We start from the raw sequence: 16,508 nt of genomic DNA on the forward strand, positions 1-16,508 counted from the left end.
TTCCTGATTTGATGGCAAGGATCTGGGGCAGAGTTGGCAGGGAGGGCTTGGCTGCTCCGTGCTGAGATGGCTCAGACAGAATCACCTACCTATGCACCTCAGTTTGGGTGTCCAGCTGGTGCTCTGCTGGGGCAGGGGTGCCCAGCGGACTCCTCATTCCCAGCCTGGCACCTGGGCTGATGCGCTGGGATTGACCGCCAGGCCCTCTCCCTGCAGCCCCCTGGGGCTGTCTTGGCTTCTTCATGGCCTGGCAGCTGCAGGCCAGCTCCTCCTTACCTAGAGCCAGCATCCCAAGGGGTCTAAGGGTGGCAGGGGCCAGAGGTGCTGATCAGCCATGAGGCTCCTGAGGACCCAGCCTCAGATGCAAGAGCAGGGTAATTAGCCCTTCCTTCACCTCGAGCAGGGTAGCAATGAAGGCGCGGCCATCTTTAATCCACTACACCAGGGAGGGCTTGATCTGGGTGGTCCAGGTTTGCTTAGGGTGCCTGTGGGGCAGATCACAGTTTCCAGTTTCTTAGAAGCTGGAACTCTGCACACTCCCAACCTGAAAATCCAATTCTGTTCTTTTCATAATGGATTTTTCCGTTGGATTTAAATGCAAACTCCAAGCTAATCCAATGATAGCTGGGTGGCCTTGGGCAAGTCATTTCTTCTTTCTGTGCCTGTTTCCCAGTCTGTGAAGTGGGATGCTGTCACTCCTTCTGTAGGATTGTTATGATGGTTACCTTAAATGAATATTTGTGTTGGAATAAATGCTTTGGCCAGAGCCGACTCCCAGTGCACTGTAGAACACACACCCGCTGTGTGAGCTCGTCACTGTGTCTCCTCCATCCCAGAACCCCAGGCTCGCAGCCCCATTCCCTGCTTTCCTATGGGGGCCCACTTTCTTCTCACTGATTGTCTGGGTAACAGCATCCTGGCTGCTTTTGAGATGGGGGAGAAATAACCACCTCTGAGCCCCCCATTCATTCAAATGAAGGGAAAATCATGTTCTTTAAACTCTGCTCTGCAGCACAGACTGTTAATGCAGTGCACCTGGGCAATGCAGCACACACACCCCTGTCTTCTCACTCTCCCAGAGTCTCTCGATTTCATTGAAAGAGGTAAAAATGCACTTTGAGATATGAATAATTATCCCATTGTTACAGTTGGCCAATGGAGCATTTTTGTTTAATAAGTCGTAATCATTGGCTAAGTACTGCACCAGTTATTTATAGAAGAGTGCCCATTTTTTAGTGATCTTTTTTCTTATCTAAAACTTCATAAAACGGAGAAACTGAGATGTCTGCTGTTGGTCAGCTCTGCTACAGAGATGGGCGTGTCAGTGCTGCGTGGGCGCTTCGATGCGCTTCTTGCACAGATGTGGCAGAGGAGGGGGTGGTAGAGGGTGGGCAGCCACTTTCTGAGGGTGAGTGCACAGAGGGTTCCAGAACCAAGAGCCCCAGGCGAATGTACTGCCCTAGCCCTGAAAAACTCCAGCATCAAAGCATTGTTATTTCTTGGCACTGTTTTCTTTCAAGAAATACCCATGTCATTAGGAAGAAATTAGACGTTGAAATACAGACTTTTGGAATGCAGCCGCAGCCTTAGAAGATGTTCAATCTTGTACCTGGGCAGCCAGGCCCAGAGACACAGGAGTTTGTCTGGGGAAAGGGACCCAGTTTACCAAAGAGGCAGCTCGGGCCAGTGGGCTTTTGCCCCCTGCAGAATTGCCTGGTTCTGCTGGTGGGCCAGTTGGGTTTCTCAGCGTCTCCCTTGCAGGTCTGGAGATGATCCTTGCAGCCTGAGAAATGCTCACTTGGTGCAGGGTCTCCGATCGACCAGCAGGTGGCAGTACATAACAAACAAACGGCCTTGCTGGTGGACGCCCTGGCGCCCTCGGGGTCCCAGCACCCAGCAGGTCCAAGGCATCCTGACTTCCAGCTGCAGCTTGGTGAAGGCTTGCGGCCTCAGCTGCCAGGAGTCAGTACCACCCAGAGAGTGCTTGTCTCCCAGACATTGTTAATTTAACAATTACAGTGGGATTACAGTGCTATTAAGCAGCACCCTGAAGGCCCTGTTCCACCCTTGCGCAGAGCACCTAGCTTTCTGGGGAAGAGACCCTTGGTGGGGGTGTGACCCCTTTTCTTTCAAGTATCAGGGTAATTACATGGAAATTAAAACAAAAACAAAAAGCAGCCCTTCCTCCTCCACAGTCCTGTTCTTTTTCTATCCTGTCCCCTTCAGGGGCGGGGGCAGCCCAGGAGCTGTGCTGGGTGCTGGGGTGTCCGCAGGCCTGACACCGTCTCACAGGACTTCAGGAGGGCTGGAGGAGGGAAGGAAGTTGGAGAGTGAGGGCATGTGAGGACAGGAACAGTGGGTGAGGTGTGGGGTGGCGTTGGAGGGGAGGACACGGCGTGGTCTCTCATGCATAGGTGGCCTGGGGTGTCCAGTGTCTGTGGTGCCCCCTGGGTAGGAGCAGTGTGTGCCTGGTGTGCTTGGGTGGGCCTGTGAGGGCGTGGGGGTCAGCAGGGGTGTGGGGAGGTGCCTCGCCCTTCCTGAGTGGCCCCAGGGTGCCGAGGGGCCCCCGTCGGCCTGGGGCCCTTACCTTTAGGTGCCAGCTGAGGGAGCCCTTCAACGACCTTAATGTCCCTCCTGATTCTGTCCCCCAACCTAGCCCCAGCCCAGGAACATGAAGAACATGCAACACAGGGACATGCAGAACGCTGTGGCCCCAGGACTTTGCGGTGACACAGACAGCAGGCAGCCAGGTGCAGGGGGAGCTGGGTGTCCAGGGCGGGCTCCCGGCAGCCTGGGTGCTCTGGGGGCCTCCACAACTCCCCTCACACACTCCCTGACGGATGTGGGACCAGCGGCACGGTAGGAGTCGGTCCCTCTAGTTCCATCTCATGGGCAGCCAGACTGGAGCTGGTGCCGCTCGGTCTGAAGTGTGGAGTGGAGGTGGCAGAAGGAGCCTGACCTGGAGCCTTGAACCTGGGCCTTTAACAACAGCTCCGCCTTTGAGACGGGAGCCTGGCCAGGGTTTTTGGGTGGAGGGGTACCTGGCAGAACTGCAGGGCCTAGGAGCATGCCCCCTGCCAGCGTCTCCCCACCAGCCCTGCACCAAGCACCCCCCGCCAGCAGGGAATCAGTGGATTGAGATTTTAATAAACTCAAGGCCAACTTGAGGGCTGCCATCTTTCACGGAAGAGCTTGGGGGAAAAAACAAACAACCCTAAACTAAGTAGTGGCGTGGCCTCATGAAATAATGGGATACTTATATCTTGCACTTTGCTGACTTCAGGCTGACAGGACATTCCAGAGAGGGAGCCCTTGGCGTAGCTTGTAGGAAGGGTGAGATGTTAACTGTCAGACCCAGAAATCAAGCCTGAGGCATCTGACTTAATGGTGGAAGACTTCAGACTCCCTGAGAGGCCTCTGCGCGAGCAGGATAAAGGGTAAATGGACCGTTACCAAGGGGACTCTGAATCCAGCAGCCACACTAGGAGAGCTGGCCTGGCCGGTCGGAGCCCAGGCTGGGAACATGAGCAAACAGCCCGCAGGAAGAGAGTGGGCAGGGGCAGCAGGGACAGAGGCCCAGAGAAGCCATCTCCAGGCCCGGGCTGGGTTTGCTGTCTTTGGGGTCCCCTTCCCCTGGACCGTGCACATTGCTGCTGGCAAGAGAGGCTGCCTGGGCAAGGGCAGTGGCCTCCAGGGCAGCGGCCAAGGGGTCTGTCCTCTGTCGTCTGGCAGGCGTGCTCCCCTCGCTTCCTCCCAGATAGGGCAACATAGTTGGTCTCCCCAGAGAAGTCCTGTGGCCCTCGGAGCCAGTTCTGGGAGAGGACCCCGAGCTCCTCAGCCTCACAGCCCTGTGGGGCCCGCGCAGCTTTGCCAGGATTCTGCAGAGTGTCCTGAACTGTGGAGCTAGAGAAGGACAGGGCCTTCCACACCCCAGGGCCCCCAGAGGGAGCCACCTCCTGGGCACAGGATGGCCTTGGCCTGGGGAATGGGCTCTCTGGGTGGCCAGGTCTACCTCCTTTGGGCATTGGTTTCCTTTTATAGAAAGACAGTTTCAGAGCTGGGGATGGGGTTCAGGGTGAACTACTTATCCAGCGTACTCAAGCCAGAGTTCTGTCCCCAGAACCAGAGGAGAAGGCAGCATGCTTCTTAAGCTGATTTTTAAATTATAATTATTAGTATATAGTGATCATACAGAATAATGGGTTTCATTGTGACAATGTCATACATCTGTATGCCACATCCCACATATCCACCTGCCCTGATGTCCTCTCTCACTCCCCTGTCCCTTCCCCCTTCCAGGCTAGTCCCCTTGCAATGCTCATGTCAGCTTTTTTTTCTAGATCCCAAACATGACAGTGATGCTTCTCTTTCTGTTCTTGTCTTTTGTCTATAGCTCTATCCATTTTCCTGCAAATGACAAGATTTCATTCTTTTTATGGCTGAATGACACTCCATTGTGTGTGTGTATGTGTGTGTGTGTGTGCGTGCCCATGCTAGGAAGCCCCCTGCCACTGAGCTTTTAATTTAATTTTAAGTCAGAGTCTTGCTAGGTTGTCCAGGCTGGCCTTGAACTTGGGATCCTCCTGTCTCAGCCTCCTGAGTCTATGGGATTACAGGCTTGCGCTGCCTGCCCAGCTCATACAACACTTTATAAATGAAAAGAGAATATTGTTCCTTTGGGTACCCAGGGCCAGCATACTGAGCCCGCAGGTGCTCAAGGCCCCCCTGTTGCACCTGGAACCCCCCCCAGCCCAGAGACCCCCAGCAAATCCCAGGCATCAGCAAGTTTCTCTCGGCTGCTTGTTTAACTTGAGAACAGGTAACTGTGTGTAGCTGGAAGGGATGGAAGAGAGAAGGGTCTTCCTGACCAGTCTCCGTTCCCTCAGGACTTGGTAAGGCTTCCCCGGGGACATCCCTTTTGAATGGAGACTGGGTTCCCACAATAGGGGGTCAGGCTGGCTCCCTGGTGAGAGAGGGGGCTGCTTTATTGGTCACGTGCGAGGGCGGGCGTGTGGGTTGGCTCGGGAGGAGCCTTGTGCTAAAGAGGAGTCCGCAGCTGTTCCCAGGCCCCCGAGTCTGCTGTCCAGCCCAGGCGAGGCCCTTGGCCCCTGTGGTCCCCGTCTCGCAAGGCAGGCGTGAAGCAGGCACCACAGCAATGGCTACTGATGGACTCCTCAGCAGGAGGTGTGGGGTCATTTCTTCCTGCCTCCTGAAGAGGGGCTGTTGCGGCTCCTGTTCCAGTAGGACTCTGTCTCTGCTTCACTGGCTTCCCAGTCTTCCAGCAGGTGCCCCCGCGGGTCCCCCTCCCACTCCTCCCAGCCTTGCGGTTTCCAGCCAGGACTGTGTTGGATGGGGTCCTTGTCCCCTCTTGATGCTGGTGCCCTGGGCTCCAGAACCAGAGGGATCGGTGGACTCTGGAGCGTCACGTGGTGGCCGCTCCTCGCTCTCCTGTGTGTTTAAACAGTTACACAAAAGTTTATGTTTAGGGCTGGGCCAGTGCCTCAGTGGGAGAGCGCGTGCCTTGCATGCCTGGGGCACTGGGTTCCATCCTCAGCACCACATAAATAAATAAAATAAAGGTGTTGTGTCCATCTACAACTAAAAAAAGGTTTAAATTGGTCCTCATTCCACAAGCCAGTTGTTGAGCTGCTTTTCACAGGTGTCCCATCCTAGGACCTTTTATGAAGGTTGCCCAGTGTCTGGGGGACACTCTGCATGTCCCAATGTCACTATGGTGAACAGTCCTGTTAAATTTTCTTCCTTTTTATTTTTCTAACACAATACCTTTATTTTTATGTGCGCGACCCGCCCGTGACCCGCCTGTGCTAGGCGTGTGCTCTACTGCTGAGCGCCAGCCCAGCCCTGACAGGTCTTTGACACACCTCTTCCCGTAGGTAGGGTGCTTCTTAGACTAGGAGGGGGGGGGGGCAAAGGCAAAGGGCGTGGGAACTGGGAGTCTCCCCCCAGGGATCTTTGTTACCCAAAGGCCAAAAAAAAAAAAAAGGAGAAAAGGAAGACAAGTCTCTGGAGGAGGAGAGGAGGCTGTCTGGCCCCGTTCTCCCAGCCGAGAAACTTCTCTGGACTGGGCTAAATGTGGCTGAGCCGCCAGAGCTCCAGGGACACTGGCCAAGGAGGCACGAGAACAGCTGAGGGCTGGATGGGAGGGCGATGCGCCAACTGGCAAGTCGCGTTAGCACGCCCTCGTCAGGCCTCGGCTTCCCAACTTCAAAATGTGGGAGGTCCTGGGGATGACCTCGAGCCCTCGAGAAAGCTGCAGTTCAGATGTTGGGCCTCCTGGGCCTCCTGGGCCTCCCTGGCATCTTGGCTTCCAAGAACGGTCATTATGAACAATCAGAAAATATCTGGCCCCACATTGTCCTCACCACAGAGTAAGGAGGCCCTAATGGGCCTGGGTGTCCACGTTCGGATCTCAGCCAATGTGACTGCGTCAGAGGCCGCCTCGGCCAGTCACACCAACAGTCTCCATCATTGGCATCGTCTCTTCCTGAAGTGGTTGCCTACTCGGGTGTTGTTTGTCTCCCCCACAAGAACACAGACCTGCAGAGGGCAGGCCCTGTGTCCTGCCTGACGTCAGAGCCAAGCTGAGCCCTGTGCCCGGCACTAGCCACGTGCTGATAGCCACCCCCTGGAGGGAGCCCTGGGGAGGCTTATTGTGCCCAAGTTCTTGTCTAGGTGTGAACCCCAGCAGCATTCCAGGTGGGCCTAGACACCCCGGTGTTCCTGATCACAAGGGTTCTGGGTCAGAGAGCTGACGATTACTGCAGCACACAGTACCTTCAGAGCTGGGTCCCCACGCCCCAGCCCTTCAGGGGTGGAGCCCTGATTTCCTGGGCTGCAGAGCTTTTGGAGGTGCTGGACAGCTCCCAGCTCCAGCCACCTGACCCTAGAGTGCAGACAAGTCCTACTGGGGAGAGGAAGAGGAGGTCACCGGGTTACAACCCTAGAATGTAAGCAAGCACCTCAGCTGAGGACCCGATCACCTGGTGTCTCTAACTTCCAAGGCTGGCTTGGGCTCAGCATCCTAGACTCGCTGGCCACAGAGAAACCAGAAAATGTTCTTGAACCTCTGTTCCCTGACACACATCTCCTGGATCAAACCAAGCCACCATCATAGAGTGTCTGCTGCATGCCAGAACTTCATACGAGGTGTTGACCCACTGCAATGGGCCCCTGGCCTCTTGTGGCAGATGCAAGCTGAGGCTGCAGGTGGACAGCCTGGTGGGCATCGTTGCTCAGGCAGGCCCGGGTCCTGCTTTGGGAGGGCCGGAGCCATGCTCCCAGCCTCGACTGCAGCTTCCCCAGAGTCGGTCAAGTTGGTCTCGTTTGGTCAGCTGCAGTGACACTTTTGAAAAGGGAGGCCTCCTGTCTGTCTGTCCTTATCCACTGGGTACCAGGCACTGTGTTGGGCACAGAAAAGGTTAGTAGGCCCAGTCCTTTGTCCTTGTGAGACCCACTGTCTTTTGTGAGTGGCAGACATTCACTGAAGAATCACCCAGAACAAGGGAAGGAGGATGGTAAGTGCAGGTGCAGCCCAGGCTGGGGACAGTCCTTGGCGTCTTCCCCGGAGGGAATTTTCCCTGGTCCTGAGTCCCGACGCCGCAGCGCAAAGGCCTTTCCTTGGCCAGGCCCATGTAAGAAGATGTTGTGGACAAAGGGAAGGAGGAAGGCAGGATCCAGAGCTTGCCAGGCCTGTGGCAGTGGGGGCGGGGGCGGGGGCTGATTTTTTTCTCAAAGCACTGGAGAGCCACTGCCAGGATGCCGGGAGAGGGGAGAGGGGCGGAATCAGCCAATGCAGTTTTTACCAGGGCAGACAGCCACGTGTTCCGTTAAGTAGAATCCCTTTCCTGTTCCTTCCTAGGAACTAGAGAAGAAAGGTTGAAAGACAGGAGAAAAACCAAATTTGATGAGATGCAAATTGCTTGGGATAAGGTTTGCATTTCTTTGGTGACAAGGGTGTCACCCAGTGCATGCTGGCACAGAGAAGAGCAGCGGTTGTGATCTACCGCTTACCCCCAGGTTCACCTGGCGGTCAGTGGGGCGTGGGGTGGCCTTGGAGACTTCATAAGTGCCTTAGAGCCACTTGCCAGGCCCAAGGGCAGAAGCTTCCAGAGAAACTGCTGAACACTGTCACTGTGGCTCCTGCACAGCAGCCCACCTGGGCCACCTTCACAGCAAACAGTGGTAACATTTACCAAGTATTTCTGGGAAATGAGTGCAAAGTGCGGGAAGCGCAGTGCTAATCGCTGGGACGCAGTACATCGGCAACACAGGGCACTTAATGAGCCTGGGAGGGCGGGATTCCAGGAGAGAAATGTCAGTCGCGGCAATGTCAATAAGAGGCTTCCAACGTCTTCGTCTTCTCCGTGGGACTGTATTTCAGTCTCCAGTTACAAATGATTCTTGAGAGAGACTCGGGTCCAAGGATCAAGGACGGGAGACTCAGGGATAGCAAGGGCAGGGGTGCTTGTGGACCCAAATTAGCAGAGAGCAGCCAGGGCACCAACGAGACCCCATCTGAAGAATACTAGAACTTGGGGCTTCGTGTTCTGCCGTGAAAAGTGATTGCTGCAGAGCTGGATCATTGTGGGGTGCTCTGACCTGAATGTTTGTGTCCCCCTCAAAATGCCTATGTTGAAGCCTAACCCCAAGATGACAGTACGAGGAAGCGGGGCTTCTGGTCAGGTTGCTGGTGATAGGGGAACCGCCCTCGTGTCATTGAAGGCCTGGGAACTACCCTGGCTGCCCATGGTGATGGGATCTTGTCTAGGTCAGGGAAGGACGAAGTCACCAGGACATTCCCCATCTCAGGCAGACCGGTTTCTTCCAACCTCTTATTGCTGGGACATGGAGGAAGCTGGAAGCAGGTGTCCCAAGTGGCTCCGCCTACACCCACCTCTTCAGCAGCTCAGCCTGTGGGCCAGAAAGGCCAGGAAGCCACCGGCCGGGGCCCAGACCAGCAGGCGGACCCTCACTCACTCTCCTTTCTCTGCAGTCCCTGACAGCGTCATCATGAAGATGCTGGCTGAACGCCTGGACCGGCAGGACTGTGTGCAGAAAGGGTGGGTGCTGCATGGCGTCCCCCGAGACTTGGACCAGGCACAGAAGCTCGACAGCCTGGGCTACATCCCCAACAGGTGAGCCGTCTTGCCAGAGCCAGGCCTGCCTGAGCCCTGGGCATTCTCCCTCCAGGGCTCAGAGAACTGGGTCCATCTGACAGTGTTCTCATGTTCTTGAAGTGGGACGGACGCGGGTCCACATATTCCCACCTACCCGCCCCACTTGCCCTGGGCACTAGGAGTTGAGCTAGGGTTCGATCCCTGGCTTTCATGCTCCTTCTGGATCTGATATCTTCACCCATAAATGGGAATAAATACCATAGTCGCCTTCCTTGTGAGATTGTTGTGCAAATCAACTGATATTTTCTTCTACTATTTCAATAGTTTCACTTTTTTTGCACTTAAATCTTTGATGCCCTTGGTATTTGTCTTGCTGTGGGTATGCAGTGTGAGTCTTCTTTGTCCCAGGTGGCTAACATTTGTTCCAGAACCATGCTGAATACTGTTGAGTAGCCTTGCCTTCCTCAACTGCCTTGAACCTGCGAGGGGCCGCAGTCGTAGTGGTGTGGAACAAAGCGAAGGCCAGCCAGGGTCAGGGCTACTTGATGAGAGCTCGTGGGGGCAGGGGGCAGAGGCTGCAGGCAGGCAAGTGGGCCAGGGCAGCTTCCTCCCGAGCAAGCTGTTGGCCTGGGGAGCTGGGCTGGGCCGACGTGAAGTGGGCATCCTGCATGATTGGTGAGGGAGCATATTTGGCTTCCTCTACGTTGGGAATGGTGGCAAAGTAAGGGAAGCTGGTCCTGACTCTTGGGGCTGAGGGCTCCTCGTTGGGTTCCTGGGCAGTTGCTGTGGATTGCGGTTCTGGTTCTGCTTTTGTGTATGGTCTGACCATTGTCCATTTGTATGTCCAGCCTCTCAAAATACGTGGGTCTCTTTCTGAACGTTCTGTTTTCCACGTGTCCGTTTCTGCAGCAGTGCCACACTGCTCACATGTTTCAATATAAATGCAGGCCAAGGCCCTCCCATCACTCTCCCTATCATCTGTTCTACACGCTCATTGCTCCTGGTGAAGGCTGTAGCACTTTCACGATGTGTAAGGACAACTGCCGGGGACTTGAATGGGACCTGCCTTCCGACTGTAAGCTGATGTGGGGTCTCAGGTGTTGGAACACAGCACTCTTGGGCCACACTGTGAAGCATATTTCCGTGTGGTGTTATCTGTGGTTGTTCTTGTTGAGACTTTGATGAAGTGATTTCTCCTCCTTATTTTCTAGGGTTGTTCAGGAGAACAGAAACAGGATTGATTTTCCCTGATTCTGTGCTCCAGCCTCCTTCTAGAACCCTCTGCCTGTCCCTGGAAGTGTTGCAGCTGGTCCTTCTGCGCCCGCAGATGGTTACCCTGCGCCCCTCCTTTCAGCCGCAGTGCTGTCCTGGCTGGCGCCGTATTGGCTGGGCAGTGCTTGCAGAACCAGGCCGGTCGGGGGCTGTTTTCCTGACCCGAGGGCGGTCTTGGTAGGCAGCACCGCTGGCCACAGGCTTTGGTTTGAGGGATATGCATTTTCCATAAAGTTACAGAACTAGGGCTCCATGGGTGTAAAATGTCTGAAGGGGATATTGAATTTTATAAAGTCCATTTTAAGAAAATTTACAATGTTTTTCTCTTTACGACATGTCCCATGTTCGAGTAATGACTTACGTCAGTACCTTTTCTAACAGTGGTCAGGCTCTTGGGCTGGGTCGTGGCATGTTAGTCTCTCAACACTGCTTGTGGCAGGTAGACTTTTGACCCTTATGACATTTGCCCCCAGCTGTCATGCCTCTGAATGTTATGTGACAAAAGGGATGTAATTAGGGTTACTGACCAATTGACCTTAAAATAGAGAGGTCCCCCTGAAATATCTGGGTGGGTCACAACAATCACATGAGCCCTTAAAGCACAGGGGACAGAAGAGGAAGCTGGAGGGAGTCCAAGCAGAGGAGGATTTGACACACCTCTGCTGGCTTGAAGCGGCAGTGGGGACAGGGGACACCAGTGAACCCAGGAGAGCACCTCAGCCTGGCCCACCTTGGCCTTGGCCCACTTAGACTCACGTTGGATCTCTGGCCCACAGAACTGTGAGATAATAGATTGAAGTGGTTCAGAGCAGCAGCTTGTGGAGATACCTATGGCAGTGGTAAGACACTAACCCGCTGGGGGCTGGGATGGATGGGTGTGTCCTTAGTTAGGTTTTTGCACTTATGTGCACAATATGGGTCTGAAGTCCCGTATTTTTGTGCTCCCAGTGTAAGGGTAAAAGAAATTGAAGTTAAAGCGTAAAAGTTAAAGGGTAAAGGACCAGGCATTGTAAACCTGCTTCTAAACTGCAAAGCCTGGGTTAAATTCCTGAGGCAGTTAAGACAATGCCCTACTGGCTATTTAGTTGATTTATGGCATTCAAGACCCTGTGCAGCTTGTCACGTAGGCATTGCAGGGCCTGGACCAATCAGTTTGAATGTGTACCCTCCTTAGGAATGACCTATCACTCCAGCCTGACCTGTTCCCACCAATGTATGTACTAATCAAGTCTAAGAATTGTTGTTTGACTTTCCCGCGGTGTATAATGATTTGTTAAAGGAGACTGTGATGTATGTAAAATCCCCGCCCTCCCAAAAAAAGTGTACTTAAGCAGTGCTCAGCCCCTGCTCGGGGCTCTGGGCTGTTCTCCCTTCTCGAGTGGGCACAGAGCCCTAGCATGCTAGATCAATAAATCCCCTTCTGCCAATTGCATGAGTGGTCACTTGGTGGTCTCTTTCTCCGACGCTTCGCCGGACCCTTACACCAGGTGTTAGTGTCAGAGTGTGATCATCCCCAGGTCTCCCTGCCTGCTCCTATCAGGAAGAGTTTTTACAGCTTCACAGTAACTATTCCTCGGAGCAGGCACTTTGGAGCAGAGGTGGCTTGTTAACAACTTGATTTTGCTTACAGCATTAATTTCTCTCTTTTCACACGCAATGAGTCTCTTCCTAGACAATCACCCTTCTCCCGCCCAGGTCTTTAAGTCATTATTAGCATGAGTCCCCCATCTGTGGGGCTCTCCCATTTCTTCTGGACCTGTGGTCATTTTTTTCTTTATTGTTGCTAGTTTTATGTGTTTGTTTCTTCTTCTTTTTTGAGGATTACTTTAACTAGTAGCCCCCCTCCTCCTTTTTTTTTTTTTTTAATTTTTCTGTTTCCTTTTTCTGTTTTGTTTACCAAAGAAAGCTTGGCAAACAAAATGTTTATCAATTCTGCTGCTGCTTCACTTGTATTCTGTTTTCATGAACTTTTGTTTCTCTTGATCAATGACTTCTTTTTTTAATCTTATTTTTAGTTGTTGATGAGCCTTTATTTAATTTATTTATATGTGGTGCTGAGAATCGAACCCAGTGACTCACACATGCTATGCAAGAGCTCCGCCACTGAGCCACCACCCCAGCCCGTGATTCATGGCTTCTTTTTGTGTTGGGTTTCTTTTGTTAATTTTATAAGACTTAAGCAAAATGCATGATCTGCTAATTTCCTGTGTTTCTGGTTCAGTGCTGAAATGGTGAAGGCTTTGAGTGGTCTTCTGTTTGCAATGGTGGCTGTATCTCCTATTTTTCATGTCTAATGTTTTCATTATTTTAAAGGCATTCCGAGGGTATAGCTGAGTTTTCTTACACTTGAGAATTATTTAGGAGTTTGAACATTTTCATGTCATTGGCATTTTGTTGTTATTATTTCAACTTTTATTATTAATTTTTCATTTTCCTATAGAGTATGGATAATTTAAATATGGCATCAAAATTTTTGAAACTTTTCTCCTGTGGATAATTGTTCAGTAGGTATTAAAAATAACATGTATTTCTAAGTTAAAGTTATATATATTAACTCAGCCTTATTGATCTTATAATTTGGATATCTCCTTATTGTTGCTCCCAAGTGGTGGTAGTCTGTCTGTCATCAGTCCATCGAGGACTAAGTGATCTGTTACCTTCCCTTGAATAGTGTGTTCCTTTTTCTTTTTATTGTGTTTCTGTGGGTTTTACTTTGCATGTTTTGGTGCCATATTATTCGGCACATGAAGGTTCATGTTAGCACCGTGTTCAGTTGGAAATGTGTCTTTGGTGAAAGTGACTCAGGTGGCTGCTACTCGTCCACTCCAACACTCACTCTCCCCTTTCTCTGCAGTAACAAAACCTGGATTTTCGGAGGCGCACACCAGTGTATGAAAAGAAAAGGCTCTGTTTCCAGGCTTCTTGATAGCTCTAGGTAACAACAGCACTAAGTTCTGCCAGTGGGCTCCAAATATTCAGCCGTGTCTTCCTTCTAGGAAACCTACTGTGAGGGAGCTTCCCCCACTGGAAGGAGCGAATTTTTGTCTTTCTTTTCTTACATTTTGTTTTTCCTAAAATTAATAACTACCTTGCTTTTTCACTTGATGAGTTTTCTGTGTACCTATTAATTGGTAATTTCCGCTTACAATATAGCCTCTCAGAACTGTTTTCCACAACGTCCGTCACAGTATGTGATCTGCCAGTTCCAGTTTTTTCTTGGTGACCCCCAAACTCTCCTGTTTGGCCTGGGTTTTCTCTGGGCTTACTGCCTGGCTGATCTTCTAGGACTTCTCCTCACTAAAATCAGAGGGCCTCCCTTTACCTTCCTTCCGAGCCGGAGCCCCTGTTTCTGGAACACTCATCTCTCTTTTTTCCGAACTCCCTGGTTGGACACAGCACATCTCCAGTGCCGTCCAGGTAAAAGATGGCGTGACAGCACCAGGCTGTTGTACCTGAGACCCAGGCGTGCCAGTGTGAGGAGGGCACCCTCCCGCAGCAGTGCCATCCTGGGACTCCAAAGTGCCATCACCTTCCCCCAGGTCAGAGAGTTTATATGTGATCTTGCTTTGGGTTTCTTACATTGTTTTAATTGAGCACTTCCATCGGAAGCTTCCTGGGAAAGTTCGGAAAGTGATTTTTTTTTTTTTTTTGGCATCTTGTATGTTTGACGGTGTCTTTTTTTCTCTCTTCAGACTTGTTGGGTAGTTTGCTGGGAGGGAATCACAAGCTGGGAATCATTTTCCCTCTGAAGGTTGGTCTCCAGGGATGCTGTTGAGAGGTCCCTTGCTAATGCTCGGGGACTTGTGACATTTCCCCTCTGGGAGTCGTCTCGGGTTCTGATGTCACAGTGAAGTTTCCTATGTCTTGACCCAGGTCTGATCCACTCCATTGTGCTGAACTTAGGCAGGAGGCCCGTGTCCTTGGGGTCTGGCCCTTCTCCACACTTGGTGACAACTGCCCTCTCTTTATCTGGTGGGCACTGGAGCGCCAAGACTGCCCTTTGTTCTTCTTTGTTTGTTTCGGTGGTTGTTGTTTTGGGTGGTGGTGGGTTTTTCTGCTTCTAGCTATTTTTTAAAGTTTATTTTTCCCTCTTGCCCTCTCTATCTCTGGGAGTTTCTGCAGAGTTCTCTTTATTTTCTCGATCTTCTCTTTGTAGTTTCTTGATCTCGCTTCGTGGACTTTCTGTCTCTGGAGAATGTCAATGACAGGCTTGTTTTTGGAGGAGGGGAGGGAGGAGAGGTCTCCCTCCCACCTAGTGTCTCTCTTGCCTTTTCCTTCCCAGGTCTGGCTCCCCTTGGCCCCTGCTTTGTCTCCACTGGGCCTTCTCCTGGATCTCCTGGGGTCTCTGTCCTTGGGGTCTTTCCTCTGGGCCACTCTTGATCCTCAGGAGGATCCTGTCTCAGGACCAGTGGGAGGCCGGTGGTGAGAGGGCCCTGCTGCCTGGGGTGGGCACATTGTTAGTGACTCCCTGTGCTTGGCGCCCTTCAGCCCTAAGAACCCACACCTTGTCCTCTGGAGAACGCACCCTTCATGTCTGAGGAGCGGCTCGGCAGGTGGAGGGAGGAGGGCTCTGGGTTTACTCTGCTCCAGCAAACCTCAGGCTCTTCCGGCTGTACCTCAGGTGCAGGTGGCACCCACTGAGACCTGGGGGACTCCTGCGCAGCTGTGGGTCCTGGGGCCTTGGCCTCCGTGGAGGCCTCCTCTGCCTTCCTCGCCTGGCCCCCACCTGCAGACTCTCTCTCCCCACATTTTCTGTGCAGTTTTGGGAGCAAACAGAGTTTGCTGCACGTTCCAAGGAGCCCTCTCTGCCTGCCCTGCAGCCTGGTGTCTGTGGAGTCCGCCGGGTTCTGAGTCTTTTTCACTCCCAGCTATTGGGCACCCCTTACTTTTTGCTGTTGACACAGCTCCAAAGCTATTTGGGCCCAAGTGGAGCGTAGACTTGTCCCCACTGTAGACTGAATGAAACTGGTTTGATTTTTTTAATGCAATCTGCATGCCTTTTTCCTTGAATGGTTGACTGTTTTCTACTTATTTTCCTGAGCTCCATGACTGTTGCTCCACTCGGGATTCCTGGGTCCCCTCCTTTCCCTATGGTGCGTGCTTTCTCTGGGTCTTGTCAATGCTACTGTCACCTTCCCCTCCCTGCTCACTTAGAGGGTTCTCTGTCCGCAGCCAAGCACCCCTGGGACCCCAGGGACTCAGGGCAGAGGGGAGGACTGCAAGTCGGAGGACCCTCAGCCACCCAGCAAGGCCCGGTTTCAAAATAAACAAGAAAAGGGCTATTATGTGGCCGCCGTGAGGCCCTGAGTGCAATCCCAGCCCTGAAATAAATAGGCAGACATCGGTTCCTAGTTCTACCAGGCTTTTCTCTTCTTTTCCTTTTTTCCTGCCAGTCTTTTCCACATGATTAGATCAAACCTAAATTTCCCAATTTGTGGATTTCGAAGTGCAGCAGACACCACTTCACCTTGAGGGTGAGAGGCAGGGACGGGACTGCCTGGCGTTTTTCATGCCAATCTATTACAGGCAGATCACTGTTTTCAATCTGCACTGATCAATCTTTTCTTTTAAGAAATATAACAGTTTATCTTCCGTTTTCAGGTATAATGACTATGCTTATGAAGTCTTCACTACTCTGAAGCCAGATTAAGATTTCCACACCTGCTGTTCACATAACTCGCCCTCTCTGTTTATTGATTCTGGCTCATCTTTCATGTGAATGGATCAGTCTTTGAGTCACTTTCAGCAGGCTACATACACACTGCTTCCTAAGTTCTGGCTGCTGGGGAAGGCGCTGCTGTCTTCACTGGTAAACAGCATCTGGCAGGAGCTCCGGCAGCACCTCCTCCACCTCCTCCACCTCCTCACGGCCCAGCTCCCTCTGACGTCTGTCCTCAGGGCCTCCAGGCAGGGGGACTGTGTCCACTCAGATTCCATTCCCCTGTCTGGGCTCTCACAGGGGCTGGGCCCCTCTCCCCCTTTCTCCTCTCTCTTTCCTCTCCCTCTCTACCTCCTCTCTCTCCCTCTCTCTCTCTGTTCACTCACATGCACTAGGCCATGTTCCAGCCTCACACCTAGTCTTCTCTCCCCCCCCCCCCC

General features: G+C 52.4%; 1 protein-coding gene across 4 annotated transcripts in view; it reads left to right on the forward strand.

Annotated features, from left to right (window-relative positions):
• Ak8 (adenylate kinase 8) overlaps nt 1–16,508 on the forward strand; it is a 131,386-nt gene that overhangs the window by 68,847 nt on the left and 46,031 nt on the right. For all 4 annotated transcript variants that reach the window (XM_048812820.1, XM_048812821.1, XM_048812824.1 and 1 more), the window contains one exon: nt 9,014–9,155. In XM_048812820.1, the coding sequence (XP_048668777.1) occupies nt 9,014–9,155 (142 nt within the window). The remainder of the gene's footprint in view (nt 1–9,013; nt 9,156–16,508) is intronic.

This window comes from Marmota marmota, unplaced genomic scaffold, assembly GCF_001458135.2.
Source record: "Marmota marmota marmota unplaced genomic scaffold, marMar, whole genome shotgun sequence".
Lineage (NCBI taxonomy): Eukaryota > Metazoa > Chordata > Mammalia > Rodentia > Sciuridae > Marmota > Marmota marmota.